Genomic DNA, 16,833 nt, shown 5'->3' on the forward strand with positions numbered 1-16,833 from the left:
CTTCCACTACCATCATGATATCTCACACTCTAATAATTCACATTTATTAAGGGTATTGAGGATTAGCAATTTCCTTACAGCAACCATTTATAGGTAGGTAATACCAGCATTATTCTTATAGGTGGGAAAATGGAGGCTCAGCAAGTTTAAATGATTTGCCCAAGGTTATACCTAGTAAGTGGCAAAGCAAAGACTTTAGTTCTTCTGACTCTGAAGTCAGAATTTAGGAGTAGAAAGATTTCTGAAGATAGTCTGTTTACTTCATTGCCCCATTTCTCCTGCACTTCTACCTCAATTTATGAAACCCAAATGACACTTCTCTGAAAGATCTCCAAACCACATTCCAGACTATAGTATCCATTTCCCATCAGTCATATTAGTTACTTGTCTTATCCTGAATACTTGAGGGATTTCTAACAGCATAGTGAACACCCTCCACCAAAGCAGAGCAGATCACAACTGACCTATGACTGAGTAGACATGTCTTAGGGTGTTCCCTGAGGTATACTGAGGTTAAATGACTTGCCCAGGATTTCACAATTAGAAATTTAAAGGCAGAATGTAAACCCAGGTCTTCTTGACTCTGGATACATCACAAAGCTACCTCCTAAAATACTTAATTATACCTCATTAATTCAAACATAGATTGCTCTCCTAAAATGACATATTTGAAAGGAAAAAAAACTACATAAGTATACATGGAAAACTAAAACTAATTACAAGGCACAAGAAAGGTTTTATAGAGGCCAGCCCAGATTTGGGAGCTAGGAGGAAGTATGGCCTCAAAATAAAACTAATGCAATATTCATCAAGTTTAAAATTATCCTTTTCATATTAGAAATTTTGTAGTAATACCTGTTCCTTGCCAACATCCCAATCCCAAAAGTCTTTTGGTTACCATACTGAAACTAGAGCTGAATTTCAACTTCTTTGAAAATCAACGAAACAACATGTACCCTCTCTTTCTCTTTCTCTTTCTCTCTCTCTCTCTCTCTCTCTCTCTCTCTCTCATGCCAGCCTATCTTCTGTTCACTCATTTAATTAACACACCCAAAATAACCACAGAATTTTAGCTTCTCTGAAAAGCAACCAAACCAGATGACCTGAATTTCTTCATATAGGTAGTATACTTTGTCTGTTTCATGCTGGCCTATTATCTGTCAATTTACAAGATGCCTGAGCTCGTTCAGAGACTATCGATTCCTGAATATTTCAGGGGACTTGGACCACCATGCTGAAAGGAAGGAAAATAAGGGGGAAATGGGAAAAGTTGGAAACACACTTCCTGCTTATTTCTTCCCATAATCTACACATAGTCTTATTCATAATATTGTAAATTATCTTGATTAAGTTAAGATTTACAGGGCTAGAGGGAAAGTCTTCCATCACTAAATTCTAACTCAATAAGCTTTTCACCTTGCTGGATTGCCTTCTACACTCCCAATTCACTGCCACCACCACCCCTCTCCACTTAATTCTGTGTAGAAACCCTAGGAGGTATCCATCAGAATTGGAGAAAAAAGAAGCAGAGTTAAAGCAATGCTTCACAACTGGTCCTCAAGGGCATTACACTACATAATCAGATCCTAGGTACATATTTAGGCCAAGAGAGGCAGAAGAGAACAGGGATTAGCAGTCCATAACAGAAAGAATATAACATTTTCTTCAAGATGAAACAGCTCTTGCCTTTCAGACTTAGCCCTTAACATTTGCTTTTCTCAATGTGAAAGCCCCCTTAAACTTCCCCAACAGAGCACAGCCCTGGAAAGTGAAAAGTGCTTATTGTTTTTTCTGATTTGTGGATTCTTTTGGTGTGTTGTATTTTTAGGTTACGATAATCAGCAAATTCAGAAATGGTAGTGGTCTTCCTTCTCAATTGAATTTTGATTCATACATAATACACATCACATATTTTTCATTCTTGGAGCCTCCTCTCCAACTCCCGCTCCCAACCCCCATCCCTCTGGAGCTGAGGACTGAAACGCAGAATGAGACCTATTCTTTTTTTCTGACCTAAGCATAGAAACAAAATGAAACTAAACTTTGCTCTACTGATTTGGATGATACAGGGGCAGCTAGGTGGCACAGGGAATAGAGTGACACACCTGGAGTCCCTGGGCTTGGGTGATTGTTGTGAGGATCAAATGAGATAATAAGTGTAAAGCTATAGTAAGTGCTATATTAATGTTAATAACAACAATAACAGACAAGTCTAGAACAATTATTAATATACATCATATACAATATATTAATATATAACACATTGGATACTATAATGTATCCCATATTGATGTATTATTGCATTAATTGTATATCGTACAATTATATAACATAATGTTATGTTATATCACATCATATTATATATAGCAGAGGCTAATGCTTAATAAATGGTTGCTGAATTTGATTTTGAACTTAAGTGTATTTAATGAGCAAATTAAAAGTAAAAATTAGGTTGCAGAGGCAATTTTAAAAAAACTGTGACAAAAGAATGATTTACGGGGGGGGTGTTGTTGCTAACTACAAATAAAATGTGTCAAATCTATCTTAAAATAAAGTCTTTTCTGTCTTCAAAGGATGCCTTCAGGGACTTTTGCTAGGAAACATTTAGCGGAGAGTTTGAATTACTTGATGCACTCAAAAATAACAAAACATATACAATGGAAAGAGAATCAAACATGGAGCCAGATGACCAGAGGTCAAATTCCAAGGCAATCACAAATGTAATGGTAGGCAAGTCATTCTGGGCCTCCCTTAGTTTCCGTACCTGTAAATTGGGAGGATTAGACCAGAAAAGATCTCTTTTGGTTCGGAAAATATGATCTAGCGTGGCACCTGGCACATGATAAGTGTTTAATAAATATCTGACCAATCTAAATTGTACACGGGTAGCAGAATGAAAAGGGAATAGGGAGAAGTGTATGACTAGAGGAGGTGGCTAATGTTGTTTTTGCTAAATACCATAGAACCTCAGTTTTCTCACCTGTAAAATTAGGGTGTTGACATCTATGACCTTGAAATTCTCTTCCAATTGTAAAACTGTGATTCTATGAACCTTCACTGAACATATCCAACCAATGACAATGATTTGTCTGTTGATTCTACATGGACAATGTTGCTCCTCTCCTTATTGTGACTTCCTTAAAACTCGTACTTGTTTTCACATGCCAAGAATATTACAACAGATGAATAGGATTTACTGTTTTCTTTTTCAACTTCCATCCAAAGTATTTTTCATACCACTGTCACAGGATACCTTATGCAGAGAAGTAATGCTGTTTCTCTACTAGCTAAGGGGCAAAGGAAGGTTTGAGTTCAATTACAGCCTCGGATCCTTAGTAGCTGTGGGATCCTGGATAAGTCACTTAGCATCTCTCTGCCTCAGTTCCCTCATCTGTAAAATGGGGATAATAGTTCTTACCTCATAGGGTTGTTGTGAGGCTCAAATGAGATAATATTTGTTAAAGTGTTTTGCAAACCTTAAAGTATTATATAAATGCTAGCTATATTATTATTATTATTTCACATTATTATTACTCAAACTATCTCAATTGCTTCCTATTGCCTATGGAATAAAGTTTAAATTTTATGGGCAGAAAATAAAATTTGGTACCACTTTACCTTTCCCAGTCTCATCTCATACTATTCTCTTCTCCATACTCTTGTGTTCCAAACAAATATACCATTCACCACTCCTAGTATGTCCCCCATGCTTTCTCTTCTCTATGATTTTGCTTACTCCATTTCTTATAACTGAAACAGTCCTCTCCCTTGGTTGAATTCTATCAACCCAAAAAGTACCTCTTCTAGGAAACACTTTCTGATTCTCACAGTTGATAGACCTTTCTCCATCTCAGATTTCACTTAGCACTAGCTTTGCCTATCTCTAATGGTTTAATCATGTTTTTTAAAAATATTATGATTATAAATCAGAATGTTCCAAATCTTAGCAAAGTGCCCTATACTCAGTAGGCGCTTAATCAGTTAAATGAGAACGTATGACTGGGGTTGCAGGATGTTGATGAGATCATGGATCATTTTAAGTGTGTGTGTGTGCAAAATTGTTGTTGCTATTCAGTCGTTCAGTTATGTACAAGTCTTTATGGCCCCCATGAAGCACAGCATGCCAGGCCCTTCTGTCCTCCACTATCTCATAAAGCCTGTCGGAGCTCATGTTTGCTGCTTCCATGACAATATCTATCCATCTCATCCTCTGCCATTCTCCTTCTCTTTTTGCCTTTGATCTTTCCCAAATCTGTGTCTTTTTCAACGAGTCTTGTTTTCTCATTATGTGGCCAAAGCATTTAAGCTTCAGCTTCAGTATTTATCTTTCCAGTGAGTAGTCTGAAATAATATTTTTAAGTATTAACTAGTTTGATCTACTCGCTGTCCAAGGAACTCTCAAAAGTCTTTTCTAGCACCACAATTTGAAAAGGTCAATTCTGAAGTGCTCAGCTTTCCTTATAGTCTAACTTTCATAGCCATCACTGCTACTGGAAAAACCATAGCTTTGCCTATACAGACGTTCATCAGCAAGGTGATGTCTCTGCTTTTTAGTATACTGTTCAGATTTGCTATAGCTTTCATTCCAAGGAGCAAGCATCTTTTAATTTCACGGCTACAGTCACCATCTGTAGTAATCTTTGAGACCAAGGACATAAAATCTGACACTGCTTCCATCTCTTCTCCCTCTATTTACCAGTAAGTGATGGGACAAGTTGCCATGATCTTAGGGTTTGTTTGTTTGTTTTTAATGTTAAGCTTCAAGTCAGCTTTTACACTCTCCTCTTTTACTCTCATCAAGAGGCTTCTTAATTTTTTACTTTCTGCCATTAGAGTGGTATCATCTGCATATCTGTGATTGTTGATATTTCTCCTGGTAATCTTAATGAAATGAGTGTAATTGTTCAGCAATTTGAACATTCTTTGGCATTGCCCTTTTGTAGGATTGGGATGTAAACTGAACTTTTCCAATCCAGTGGCCACTGTTCAGTTTTCCAAGTTTGCTGGCATATTGAATACAACATGTTAACAGTATCATCTTTTTAGAATTTTAAATAGTTTGTCTGTAATTGCATTACCTCAGCCAGTCTTATTGTTCGCTATGATTCCTAAGACCAACTTGACTTCATTCTACAAGATGCATGGCTCTAGAACAGTAACCACACTGTTGTGGTTATTGGTGACATTAAGATTTTTCCTGTATAGTTCTGTATATTTTTGCTGTTCTGTATATTTTTGCTGCTTCTTCTTAATCTCTTCTACTTCTGTTAAGTTCCTACCATTTTTGACTTTTATCATGCCTATTTTTGCATATCTCTAATAACTTAGAGATATCTTGTATTTCTCATTCTATTGTTTTCTTCTTCTATTTCTTTGCCTTGCTTATTTAGCTCTCTTTGCTATTCTCTGGAATTATGCATTCAATTGGGTAGATCTTTTCCTCTCTCCCTTCCCTTTCCTTTCCCTTCTTTCTTTAGCATTTTGTAAAGCCTTATCAGACAACAATTTTGCTTCTTGCTCTTCTTTTTCTTTGAGATTTTTTTTTTTGTTGCTGCCTCCTGTATAATATTGTGAACCTCTGTCCATAGTTTTTGAGGGACTCTATCAACCAAATCCAGTCTCTTAAACTGATTCCTTACCTCCACTTCATATTCATAAGGGATATTATTTAGGTCATATTTATACAGTGTGATAGTATATAATCAATCTGATTTCAATATTGACCATTTGGTGATGTCCATGTACAGAGTCACCTTTTGGGGTTGTTGAAAAAGAGTATTTGCTGTGACCAGCAAGTTATCTAGACAAGACTCTATTAGTCACTGTTCTATTTCATTTTGTATTCCAAGGACAAACTTGCTAGTTATTCCAATTATCTTTTGATTTCACACTTTAGCATTCCAACACCCTACTAGGAATGACATTTTTTTTTGGTCAGGATGAGACAGTGATCCAAGAGGGGACACATTTATATACATATACATATACACATACACACAGATACATATACACACATATATGTATGTGTATGTACACAAACATATACGTATAGTATGCATCTCTACAATTGCCTTCCACTCCCCCTCAGAAGAAGCACATCTAAAATCCAGATTTTGGTGTCTATTGTCTTGGATCAAAAAACTGTTTAAGCTTGATAGGAAGTTTGATGAAAGCAACTGATCTCTCTTCCCACTCCTGACTTTTAGAAATACCTAAAAAGTCACCTAAAGAGTAAAATGGCAGGAATTTGTATAAGGTGGCCAAAACAAAACAACCAAGCAGTTATCCAAATCTAGGATACAGGTTCAGGGTAAACAGGTTCTAGTAGACCTGCTGAATTTAAAAGGAATAGGTTTTAGACTGAGCTCTTGGCAAATTTCCCCCCAAAACTATAACCTAAACACCTTAAAATGCAGTGGCAAATACCTTATAACAGGACTGTACAGAAATCCTCATGAATTTATATTAAAAGCTGTGTCATATTCCATTATGAGCCAAGAATATGTGCATAAGTAGGAAAAAATCAACCCAAGACTAGTAAATGACTAAACAATTGGTTCTTGGAGTCACAGACCCTCCTCACAACAAATTATTCTTAGATCATTTGAGAGAGAGAGGGAAGCAGACAAGTAGGACACAATTAAAAAGTTAAGGGACAAATTGAATTGTATGTAAAGTAAGATTTTGTTTTTCTCAGATAATGATAAACTAATGAAATGGCCAGCTTTTCATCAAAAGCATGGGGGGAAAAGAACTAAAGGAGGAAAAAGCTGGACCATTTACATAGACACTTTTCTGTTTACTCAGTACTTGAAAACCAAAATAGTATTCTTGTATCCCTGGGTTTTTATAGCACATTTAATTGAGGAACCATTCTGAATGATGAGGAAAACATCATAACTATTACATATTATTTCTCTAAATAAATTATATTTTCAGGTAATGTTAATTAACAAAAAAGAACCAAGCAAGAAGTCATTAAAATTGACTTTGATCTTAATGTTGACCTAATTGCTTTTGAGATTCCATTGGCAAGGCTGTTTTTGCTATTTCAACCTTAATTTCACAATAGCACCTCTAAATACCTCAAAACAACCAAAGGAAGGGAAATGAATTTGTTTTACCTGAAAAAAAAAATCTAACAGAGAACCTATTATTGTAGATATGGTTTTACTATACACAAATTGTGTGTGTGTGTGTGTGTGTGTGTGTGTGTGTGTGTGTGTATCCAACTCTAATATCTCTCCTTAACTTCAGCCTTGCTTTATCTACTCTCTATTGGTATCTCTATCTGAACGTCAGGTTTCTCAATCTCAACATATCTGAGATGAAACTCAGCTTTCTCCTCATATCAATTCTTTCTCCAAACTTCCTTATTCCTGTTGAGAGCACCACTGTCCTCAGTCACTCAGCTTAGCAACCTTTGAGACATCCTTTACTTTCCCCTCTTGCTCATACTGCTGAAGGTCCCTTCCTTCCTTTGCCACCCACCCCAATAAATTGCCACATCTTATTAATTCTACTCCAAGATTATCTCTTGAATCTGTCCCCTTCTCTTCACTCAGCCTTTACCCTGGTTTAGGCCTTAGTAACCTCTTACTTGGACTATTGCAATAACATCCTAATTAGCCTCCAGTCTCTTCCCCTCTCAAATCCATCCTCTATCCAGCTTTTAAATTGATATTTATAAAACAGAAATCTGAATATCTCACTTTCCTAATAAAAAAGTCTGCATTGGCTTACTATGGTCTCAAAGATAAAATACTTATTTCTCATCTTGGCATTTGAAATCTTCCAGAATATAATTCTCATTCACCTTTTCAGTCTCATTTCACTTCATATTATTTTACCTCCTTCTTGATACACTCCCTGCGCAGTCAACCTGGCCTTCTTGACATTCCCTGTATGTGACATCCCATCTCCCACCTTCATGCCTTTGCATATATGATCCTCCATATGTGCTATACATACCTTACCTGCCCCTTTCTCATAGGATTCTTAGCTGACTTGAAAAGTGTAGCTCAGCTGCCACTTTCTATATATTAGGTCTTTCCTGATGATCCTGCTCATTTATATTCTCTCCCTCTTGAAATTATTTTGCGTGAACTTTGTATTCACTTATCTGCATATGTACCATATCCTCTCTCACCAAGTATAATATAAGCTTCTTGAGAACAGAGGCAGGTATTTTTGGTTTCTTTATACTTTTTATCTCTAGCAACATGCATTGTGTGGAGTCTGTGTTTAAGAGTTGAATTAATTTGAAATACCTCAAACTTTAAATTCTGATAGAAATCGCTGAGACTCATGATATTATAATTATTGTAAACACTTGGACATCCTTTCCTATGGCTACAATGGAACATAAAGTCTGGGCTCTCAATAATTGAGCCAGAGGAGCAAGAGCTCTGGCAGGTTGTAAACCAAGTTGGAAAGACCTTGAATGTCAGCTGACAGTGGGGTCTGTCTGTCATCTGAAGATCAGCCGAACAGGTCTAGAAAGGTTCACACAGGAAATTGGTCATAGCAACTCTTGAAGAAGACATAATCATGGCTGGGTTACAATCTGTGAAGGTAAAGGGAGTACCCACACTGGTAAAAGCACAAATCTTTTAAAGTATTCAGTACTTTCAGTGCAATAACAAGGGCTCCCTTTAGCATATGCACACACACGCACACACATAGACACAGCAGTTCACAAGGATTATTAAACATGTACTATATGCCAGGCCCTGTTCCAAATACTAGGGATACAAATATAGTGAATGAAACATTTCTTATTCACCAGGAGCTTAATGGGAATTGAAATCAAATATTTCATATCATTGTAAAGAAAGTCTATTTTATACCCGCATGAGACAAAATCATTCCTTATTTAGGACTTCTTTATTCTATTTTATGTTCAACACTTCTTAAAACACTTCTATATTACTTTACTGTGAGTCTTACTATGAATAAATTTTAATTTCTTACTTTTCAAGTAAAGCGGAAGTAAATATTACTAAATAAATAAAACAATTTCTAACTAAAGTGGCATTTGATATTTTGACTAAGAGCAGCACGTACACAATTCTATTGTAAGATCCTACATTTCAAAGATAGTGCATGCCTCGTAACATCTCTAAGACAAAATTAGTTTTGTTTCACCCCCACAAGATCATCTTTTGACACAACTGGATTCCAATTTTAATGGGAAAAAGAGTCAGTTCATAGAGGTCTCTCCTTTTAAAATGAGCATTTCCCTCTTTAGTGGTAAAATGCATGCAAAAAGCATATGATTATGGTATTTATGTTTCCATTAAAGTGTCCTCAGCAAGTTGGAGGAGTCTAGCCTACTATTTCCCTGCTATTTAGATTTACAGCAGCACAGTGCCCATTTCAATTCAATTATATTTGAGGACAGTGCACTATTGGTGACAAATGATTGCATTGTGACAGTCAGCAAATATCCATTAAAACCACTTTTCAGTGGGATCTTTTAACTATAGATTCCATTCCTTGGTCACACAAATATGAATTATTCAGTCTCCTCATGTAAATTAAAAATCATCAATTAGCATCCAAAGCATATTATACTCCCTAATGTACCTAAAATATTAACTTTCCAGAAAAAAAAACAATAACAAAAACAACAACAAAAGAAAAAATGCTCAACATGTGGCCAGATTGGCATAGTGTGATGAACTTCAGGGGCAGCATCCTCACCTTTTCAACAAAAGAAGTATTTAAACAGAATTATTAGTTGAATAAATGGTACATTGGGGACTGCCAAGGCATAACTTTGGCAAAAATGAAAACAGTAATGACAGATTTCATAGCTGGACTGTCAACCAACCTCCTCTAGACAACTGCATCTTTTTGCTATAATTTTAAAAGTTGAGCCATAGTGGGGAGGGGAAGATCAAGATAGGAAGACATCCTTTTTCCCTCTCCTCCTCACTGAAGATAATCACTTGATGTGATCAGAATGATCAAGGTTTAACAGTGTTTGAAAAATCTGAGTCTCATTATGCTCCTATGGCATCAAGATTTGGGATCTTCAAGGATGTTGGGCAAGTATAAAATGAAGAACTTTAAATTATTAAAGTACGGTTTTGATTTGATTGACGGGATCCTATTTTGGGGGGCTGCTTTCCCTCCCCTTCTTACCAGTTATTTCACTATTCTCATCACAGACTTTATTTTAACCCAACTGCTGTTCTGCCCCATGTTTGCACCATAGAAGCAATTTCAAATCTCTCATGACGAATCTGAATAATGACAAGGCCTAATTTCTTTCGAGAACCAGCTCATGGAACTGATATGATTGTATAGAGAATATTTATAGACCAATCTTCCTTGATTGAAGTGGTAGAGGAGAATTGAAGCCTCAAATTTCTATATGCAAGTCAAAATCAGAGAGAAAAACTTTATTCAGTTCCATTTGATTTCCCTCTTTGGCCTGACATCTGTGTAGCCACTCTGTATTACTCTGAGATTGAAGCTACATTTGCAAAGTAAGTGCTTTATATTTTGGGGTGGGATAGAGCCCTAGAGGTTGAGAAGAATGAAGAAAGATGACAGACTTTTGGTTGACAAATCTCTTAGCTATTTGAAGATTTAATCTAGAAAAAGTTAAACTAGCCAAGTTATCAAAAGTAAGAGCTTACATTTATTTACTTCTTCAAGGTTTGCAAAGTATTTTCTTCACAAGGTAGTGTGTTGTACAAGTATCACTCCACTTTACAGAGAAGGAAACGAAGGATAAGTTTAAGTCACTTAACTGAATGAAGCTAAGTGACTTCCTAAGAGTCACATAAGCAGTACCAGAGTCAGCTCTTGAACTAAGTGTTCAAGACTAAGGTGTTAGGATGCCACAACCAATGAGTGCTCTTTCCATTATGTATTCTACCTTTAAGGTGACAAAAGAAAAAATGTGAAATGCCTGAGTTGTTTAGGGAAGATAGTCCAGGGAAAAAGTCAGGCAGTGATGACTGTCATCCCATAAAGTCTTCATAGCCAGAGAAATACACTCCTTTATCATTTCTATGGAAATAAAAGGAAGAGATATTCACCAGCTTACACAGGTGCTGGGAGATGGGGTCAAGTCAGGCTTAACCTTGCAAGCAATCAAGCGGCCTTGAGTGGGACAAACTTCATTTAAAGTTCTGATTTTGCTCATTCCCTCCCATTAATCGCTGTATCCTGACACTTGAAGCTGGTTTCTCCCACAACCACTACCACCATTGCTCTGGAACAGGCTATAAACTCTTTGGTATTGACTCTACTTCTACTTCTGGCCCTTTCCATCTAATCAACCATGTCGTTCTATTCACAGAAATGAGTGGTGTCCCAATAAAATGCAAGTTCCTTCAGGATAGATACCTTTTAAAAAATTTTTACTTACATAGGCAAAGCACTTAGCACTGAGACTGATGAACAGTTAAACACTTAATAAATGTTAAACTGAATTGCATTAACCACTTCTGTACTAGAACTTTCCCATTACCAATGGCCTCTCTCTTTTGAGAGAAGAGGGGATCAAAGCCAATGATCATCTCCCAACTGGGTCTGCATGAGCTAATACAAGGCTGTTTCCCAGTATTCTGCTTACCCCTATGATTGGACTTCTTGAATGAGCTGAAAATAAAACTTCTTACATAATCAATGTGTACTTGGTTGCTAAAAACCCGAAACACTGATCATTTCCTAGTTTCCTCTAAAAAGTTTTAACTTCACTCAAAGAATGCCAATCCTTCTTTCTTCCAAGGAAACATTTGACCTAATATTTGTAGAATTGAAATGTTATCCTTAGTCCTATGTTGCTGTTCCCAAAACAAGTCCATAACAAACCAAATTGTTTGCTTTTTTAATTTTCCTTGAAAACTACTTTCTTCATATCTTGATACATCTGCCATAGTTAATACAGCAAAATGAGCCAGCCAAGTGGTCATACCAAAGGATACTTACCACATAAGGAGTCTTCAACCTTTACATGTTATCTTCTTGATAAAATTAATGATAATGTGTTTAAGTGTATTAAAGAGATAAACCAGAGGAGAAAAATGAAAGTCAAAATGAAGAATAAACTGAAATTCTTCTGTCAGTTTGGGAGTTGTTGGTTTTTTTTATTTTTTTCTTTTGAGAGCTGTTTTGACATAACTATGTTTTAAAATGCTTCTTTCTGGGTTTGCCAGAGGGTTAGCTGCAGCAGTTTCCAAACCTTAATTAAAAATAGCTGGAAGCAGCTGACTAAAACACAGGTGAAGTGTGCAACATGTAGTGATTAAATATAACTCTCATAATGTAGAACAGTGAATTTCAATGTGTTAGTTTTGAGTGCAACAAGCAAATTTAAAGTTCAAAGACCAGCTCGTATGTAAAGTTACCATTATAAAAAATAAGTGATGGCTTAGGTACATTGTTGATAACAATGGCAAGGAACAAGAAATAAAGACTCCTCCTCCAGGAGCTACCATGCTGGTGAAGGAATGAATATACAAAGGCGTGGCAGTTTATTTTAAAGATGATCTATTTAAAGCTGGAAAGAAATATGTAGCCACTGAAGTTCATACCAAAATGGTACCCAAGGCTTTAAACACCCAACAGTCTACCATGTTATATTATCACCTGCAGTTTAAAAGTAGGTTGCCTTCTACCTTTTAGTTACTAATTCCTATAGAGCAAATCACATTACATTAACAAATGTACTACCTAATAAGAGCTGAAACAAGTACTGCCATTTTTCTGATTTCTTAACTAATTGCTCCAAACAGAATTCAAAGCTATTTCTTCCTCCTAGCAATAAAATGAAATACCTGATAAGCAGAGTAGTAATTATTATGTTGGGTTTTATTAGAGTGATAAACTAAAGGTTGAATCTCAGGTCCAAAACCATTTTAGGAATAAAATTAAATATGTGTGAATCATTAGAAAAGCCATCAAAACATGTGCTGCTCATTCCATTAAGATGATTTGTGTGAACTCACTATTTTTTCTAACTCAAAGGCTTTTTAAAAACCATTAATAAAATGCAGGACTGTTTAGAATTGATGAACAATCAACTCCCTTATAAAAAACTACAGGGAACTGAATTTTTTAGCCAGATATTGATTGATATCTGGTGCCTACCTGTCTACTGTTGAAGGTTTGGAATTTCGAGGCTTCTTTACTTGGGCGTATAAACCGTCCGTGATTTGTCCTTCTCTGGGGCTCTGGGGCCTGGCATTGAAAGTCATTGCCCCACTGTTCATAGAAGTTTCATAGGAAGACATTCCAGCATATGATGAGTCACCTTCACCACCAAGAGTTCGATTAAAATCATGGATTTCAGCATAGTCACGCTCTCGAGCTTGTCTTTCTCGAAATTCTCGAGTTTTGGCTTGAATCCTGTAAAATTAAAACAAAGATGGAATACCATAAGATTTCTCTTCCCTCTGATGTACATTTAGACATTTACACTTTTGTTCTCTCCCTCCCCCACCCAAAATCCTGCATAAACCACTTCAGTTCAAGTAGACAGGAGAAAGATTTTTGGAATGAATATTGTTATCTTTAAGTTAGCCTATCATGATAACATCTGATAGACATATACTGATAGACAACCTGAGAATGGTTATGTCAGATACCTATTTTCTAAGATTCCACTATATCCACAATTCAAACTCTCAGAGTAGAAATATTACTAATGAAGTGAACTAGGAAATCATCAGGGACAGATTTTTTTTTGGGGGGGAGGGGAAGCATCTGCTTGGCATTCATCTATCAGCTTTAAGTAGCTAAGAATTGTTAAAACTAGTATTACAAATGGATATTAGAATATAATTCACAATTGGTTGCTATACACTAACCATGATAATTTAGTTATGAATATCCATTATAATATGTAGCTTAAACATGAGTCTACATCATAAATTCTTTATTAACAGTAAAAGAAGCCCTTTGTTGAATTATATATGATCTATTTGCTTTTTTATGCAATGTTTAAAGAACTGGGCAATCCCATAGTTAAGGTCAGAGAAGGTATGAGTCTATTTTCAAAAAACTACCTTGTATTACAGAAAGGGAAATATTTTAGGCTAATATATATAGATTTTTTAAAAAATAGTCTAGGTGGTATTTAACATGCTATTATGATGCAATGTTATCTTCATACTGAAATGTTTTTTATTGATTTGTATTCTTAATTGACCTCAATTGTAAGAATGATTTCAATCATCATGAAGAAATTTGGTGATTTGACATAGATATGCATATGGTTGTATACATGTCAAAATGATGAAAGTCAACACTGAGGAAAGGATAGAGGTCTGGCAATGGGGATCCAGAAAATCTTGGTTCAGAGTCTGCCTCTGAAACTAAAAGGGATCATAGGTTTACAGCTTACCGGGCCCTTGAAGTCCAATGAATCCAATTCCATCATTTTATATATTAGGAAACTGATGCACAGATACGTTAAATGACTTGACCAGAATCACACAGCTAGTAAGTGTCTGAGGTGGGATTTGAACCTAGATCTTCCTGACTCCAAATCCAGCATTTTATCTTCTATGCTATGTTAATTTATGACTCTGGGCAAGCCTATTAACTTTGATGTGCTTTAGACAGTTTCTAAGATAATAACTTGCAAATGACTTTCCAAGTTGATACATGGATGAAATTACAGACCTGGGTAAAGACAGACACACACACAATGATATGTCTACCATTTAAAAACATATAGAAATGAAATTTTATAAATTTTTTGATAAACTTGCTCCTTTACAGTGATTTTAATTTAGTTTCCCTTTATTTTTCAAACTTAGTGAAAAGTGATTACAGTATAGAATCCAAAGAAGCAAGAAAGCAAAATATGTCCTATGAGAAAATAAATTTTCCATCATAAAAAAGACAATTATTTGTTGCTTTCAGGGTTGGAAGAGGTCTTAGTGGTTTAGTACTTTTTCCCAATTCTAGAAGACAAGGGCTCTTTACTATCATTCCAGATTTTTGTCAAGATTTATTGGTTGATCTTGGACTAACCAGGTACACCTTCACCTTATTTCTTTGATTTTCTATTTAGAAAATGGGAATATTACCTTCTACCTCGCTCAGAAGAAAAGCCAGAAATGTCATATATCTCAAAGGAAAGTTAAATTTCATGAATATCATCATGGATAAGAGGAAGACCTCACATTCTTTTATCAACTTAAGTTTTCTTACAATTTTAAATCTGTTTATTCATTTGCTAAATAGAAATTTTGCCACATATGACTTATTAAAAATGATTCACGTTAAGTACTTTGAGATCTGTAAAAGAAAGGTGACTCAAGTAGAGAGGGAGCCTTCATATTTTGTGCTGGGTTGTCTTTATGACTCTGTATTCATCCAGAAAGAATAGCACATAGAGAGGCATGAGTTCAACCTTTCAACTCAGTAGGGTGTTAATTTGAAGCCTAATTATGCCCACTTATGTGACAACCCACTTAACTATAGCACTGCTGATCATTAGCAAAGAAATATCTAACCAACCATAATAGCTGGAGTGATTGAGCATTTATACCAGGCCCTGACAACATCTCAGTCCTTTGGAAGGACACTTTGGTAAGGAGTCTGAATGAAAATTCTGAATTTGAGAGAATGGAGGAATGTATATGTTGCTGATTTATTAGGCTACAATCAGTGCTTGCTACTATAAGAAAAGGCGTCAGTTGGTTTAAAAATGAGTGCACGTAGCCTGCACATAAGACATGATGTCTGTAACATTCAGTTTATTAAAAAGAAAATTATTTGAGCGTACCTATGTAAACTGCTATGAAAGAATTATCCCCAAAGGAAGCATAGGCCTAAATAGTCCTCCCCAATTTCTGCTATATTTCATTTCTGTTTTATTACTGATGGGATCCCAGATTTCGAGACACTTCAGTCCCTAATTACAGAAAGACAATACACACTAGAATAAACATATATTACATAACTTGAATCAATTCCTTGAAGAAATTGTTCAGTGACAGGAGTAGATTATAAGGTAATACTCATAAAGCCCATATCTTTATCTCTTTTACCAACATCTGGCCATTATTACTAAAAGCGACTCACATAAGACCCAATAAACATAACAGCCACCTCTATTGTGTCTCTTAAAAACCATTGGTTTCCCCTCTAAGCACCACTAATATAAGAAATTACATTTTTAACTGCTTATCTCATAGCCACCAATGTGTTTTATGCCAAAAGTTATGAAAGCTGTCAGCGCTTTTCCCCTCTGTGGCCCACACTTATAATGAAAACATCAGAACCTTAAAAGTGCAGCATAAACGGAGTCACAAAGGTAGCATTCTTACTGCAAAAGGCTAAAGAATGTGGTTACTAAGCTCAGCTAATGTTCTTTTTAAAGTCCACTTTGGAAATTCGTGTTAATGAAGTTTCTTGTTCAAACAGCAATAGCAGGAGTGGGACTGCAAAGACATAGAAGGTTTTGTGGACTTATTTAATTTTAGCAGCAATTCTTAGGCAAAAGGAATGAAAGCACAGAAAAGATAGCCTTTGTTATTTTCTGTTATACATGAATGTATCTATTATAAATGGTGGAAAGAGTGATAGAACCAACAGTTTCTGTTTGTATAACATACATCTTAATTTTTCATAGGGAAGCAAATATTTGGCCCAGGGGAGAAAAATTGTGGCGTTTTCTAATAAAAATACTATGGTCTCTAATGAGAACTCTTTAAAGGTATTAAGAGAATATCCCACTGTCCAATCCATACTCCAGCTGATACTTTAATGGCTCCAGATGGTCAGCATTGCAAGATGACACCCTCTCTATTCTTTTATTGTGACCTCCCCCTCTATCCCCAGATCACAAAATATCTCTAC

General features: G+C 35.8%; 1 protein-coding gene across 12 annotated transcripts in view; it reads right to left on the minus strand.

Moving 5' to 3' along the window:
• The window catches only part of PARD3 (par-3 family cell polarity regulator), a 715,544-nt gene that overhangs the window by 169,040 nt on the left and 529,671 nt on the right, over window positions 1-16,833 (minus strand). For all 12 annotated transcript variants that reach the window (XM_020990444.2, XM_020990445.2, XM_020990437.2 and 9 more), the window contains one exon: window positions 13,111-13,368. In XM_020990444.2, coding sequence (XP_020846103.1) covers window positions 13,111-13,368 — 258 coding nt within the window. The remainder of the gene's footprint in view (window positions 1-13,110; window positions 13,369-16,833) is intronic.

This window comes from Phascolarctos cinereus, unplaced genomic scaffold, assembly GCF_003287225.1.
Source record: "Phascolarctos cinereus isolate Bilbo 61053 unplaced genomic scaffold, phaCin_HiC Scaffold_1;HRSCAF=81, whole genome shotgun sequence".
In the NCBI taxonomy this organism is placed as follows: domain Eukaryota; kingdom Metazoa; phylum Chordata; class Mammalia; order Diprotodontia; family Phascolarctidae; genus Phascolarctos; species Phascolarctos cinereus.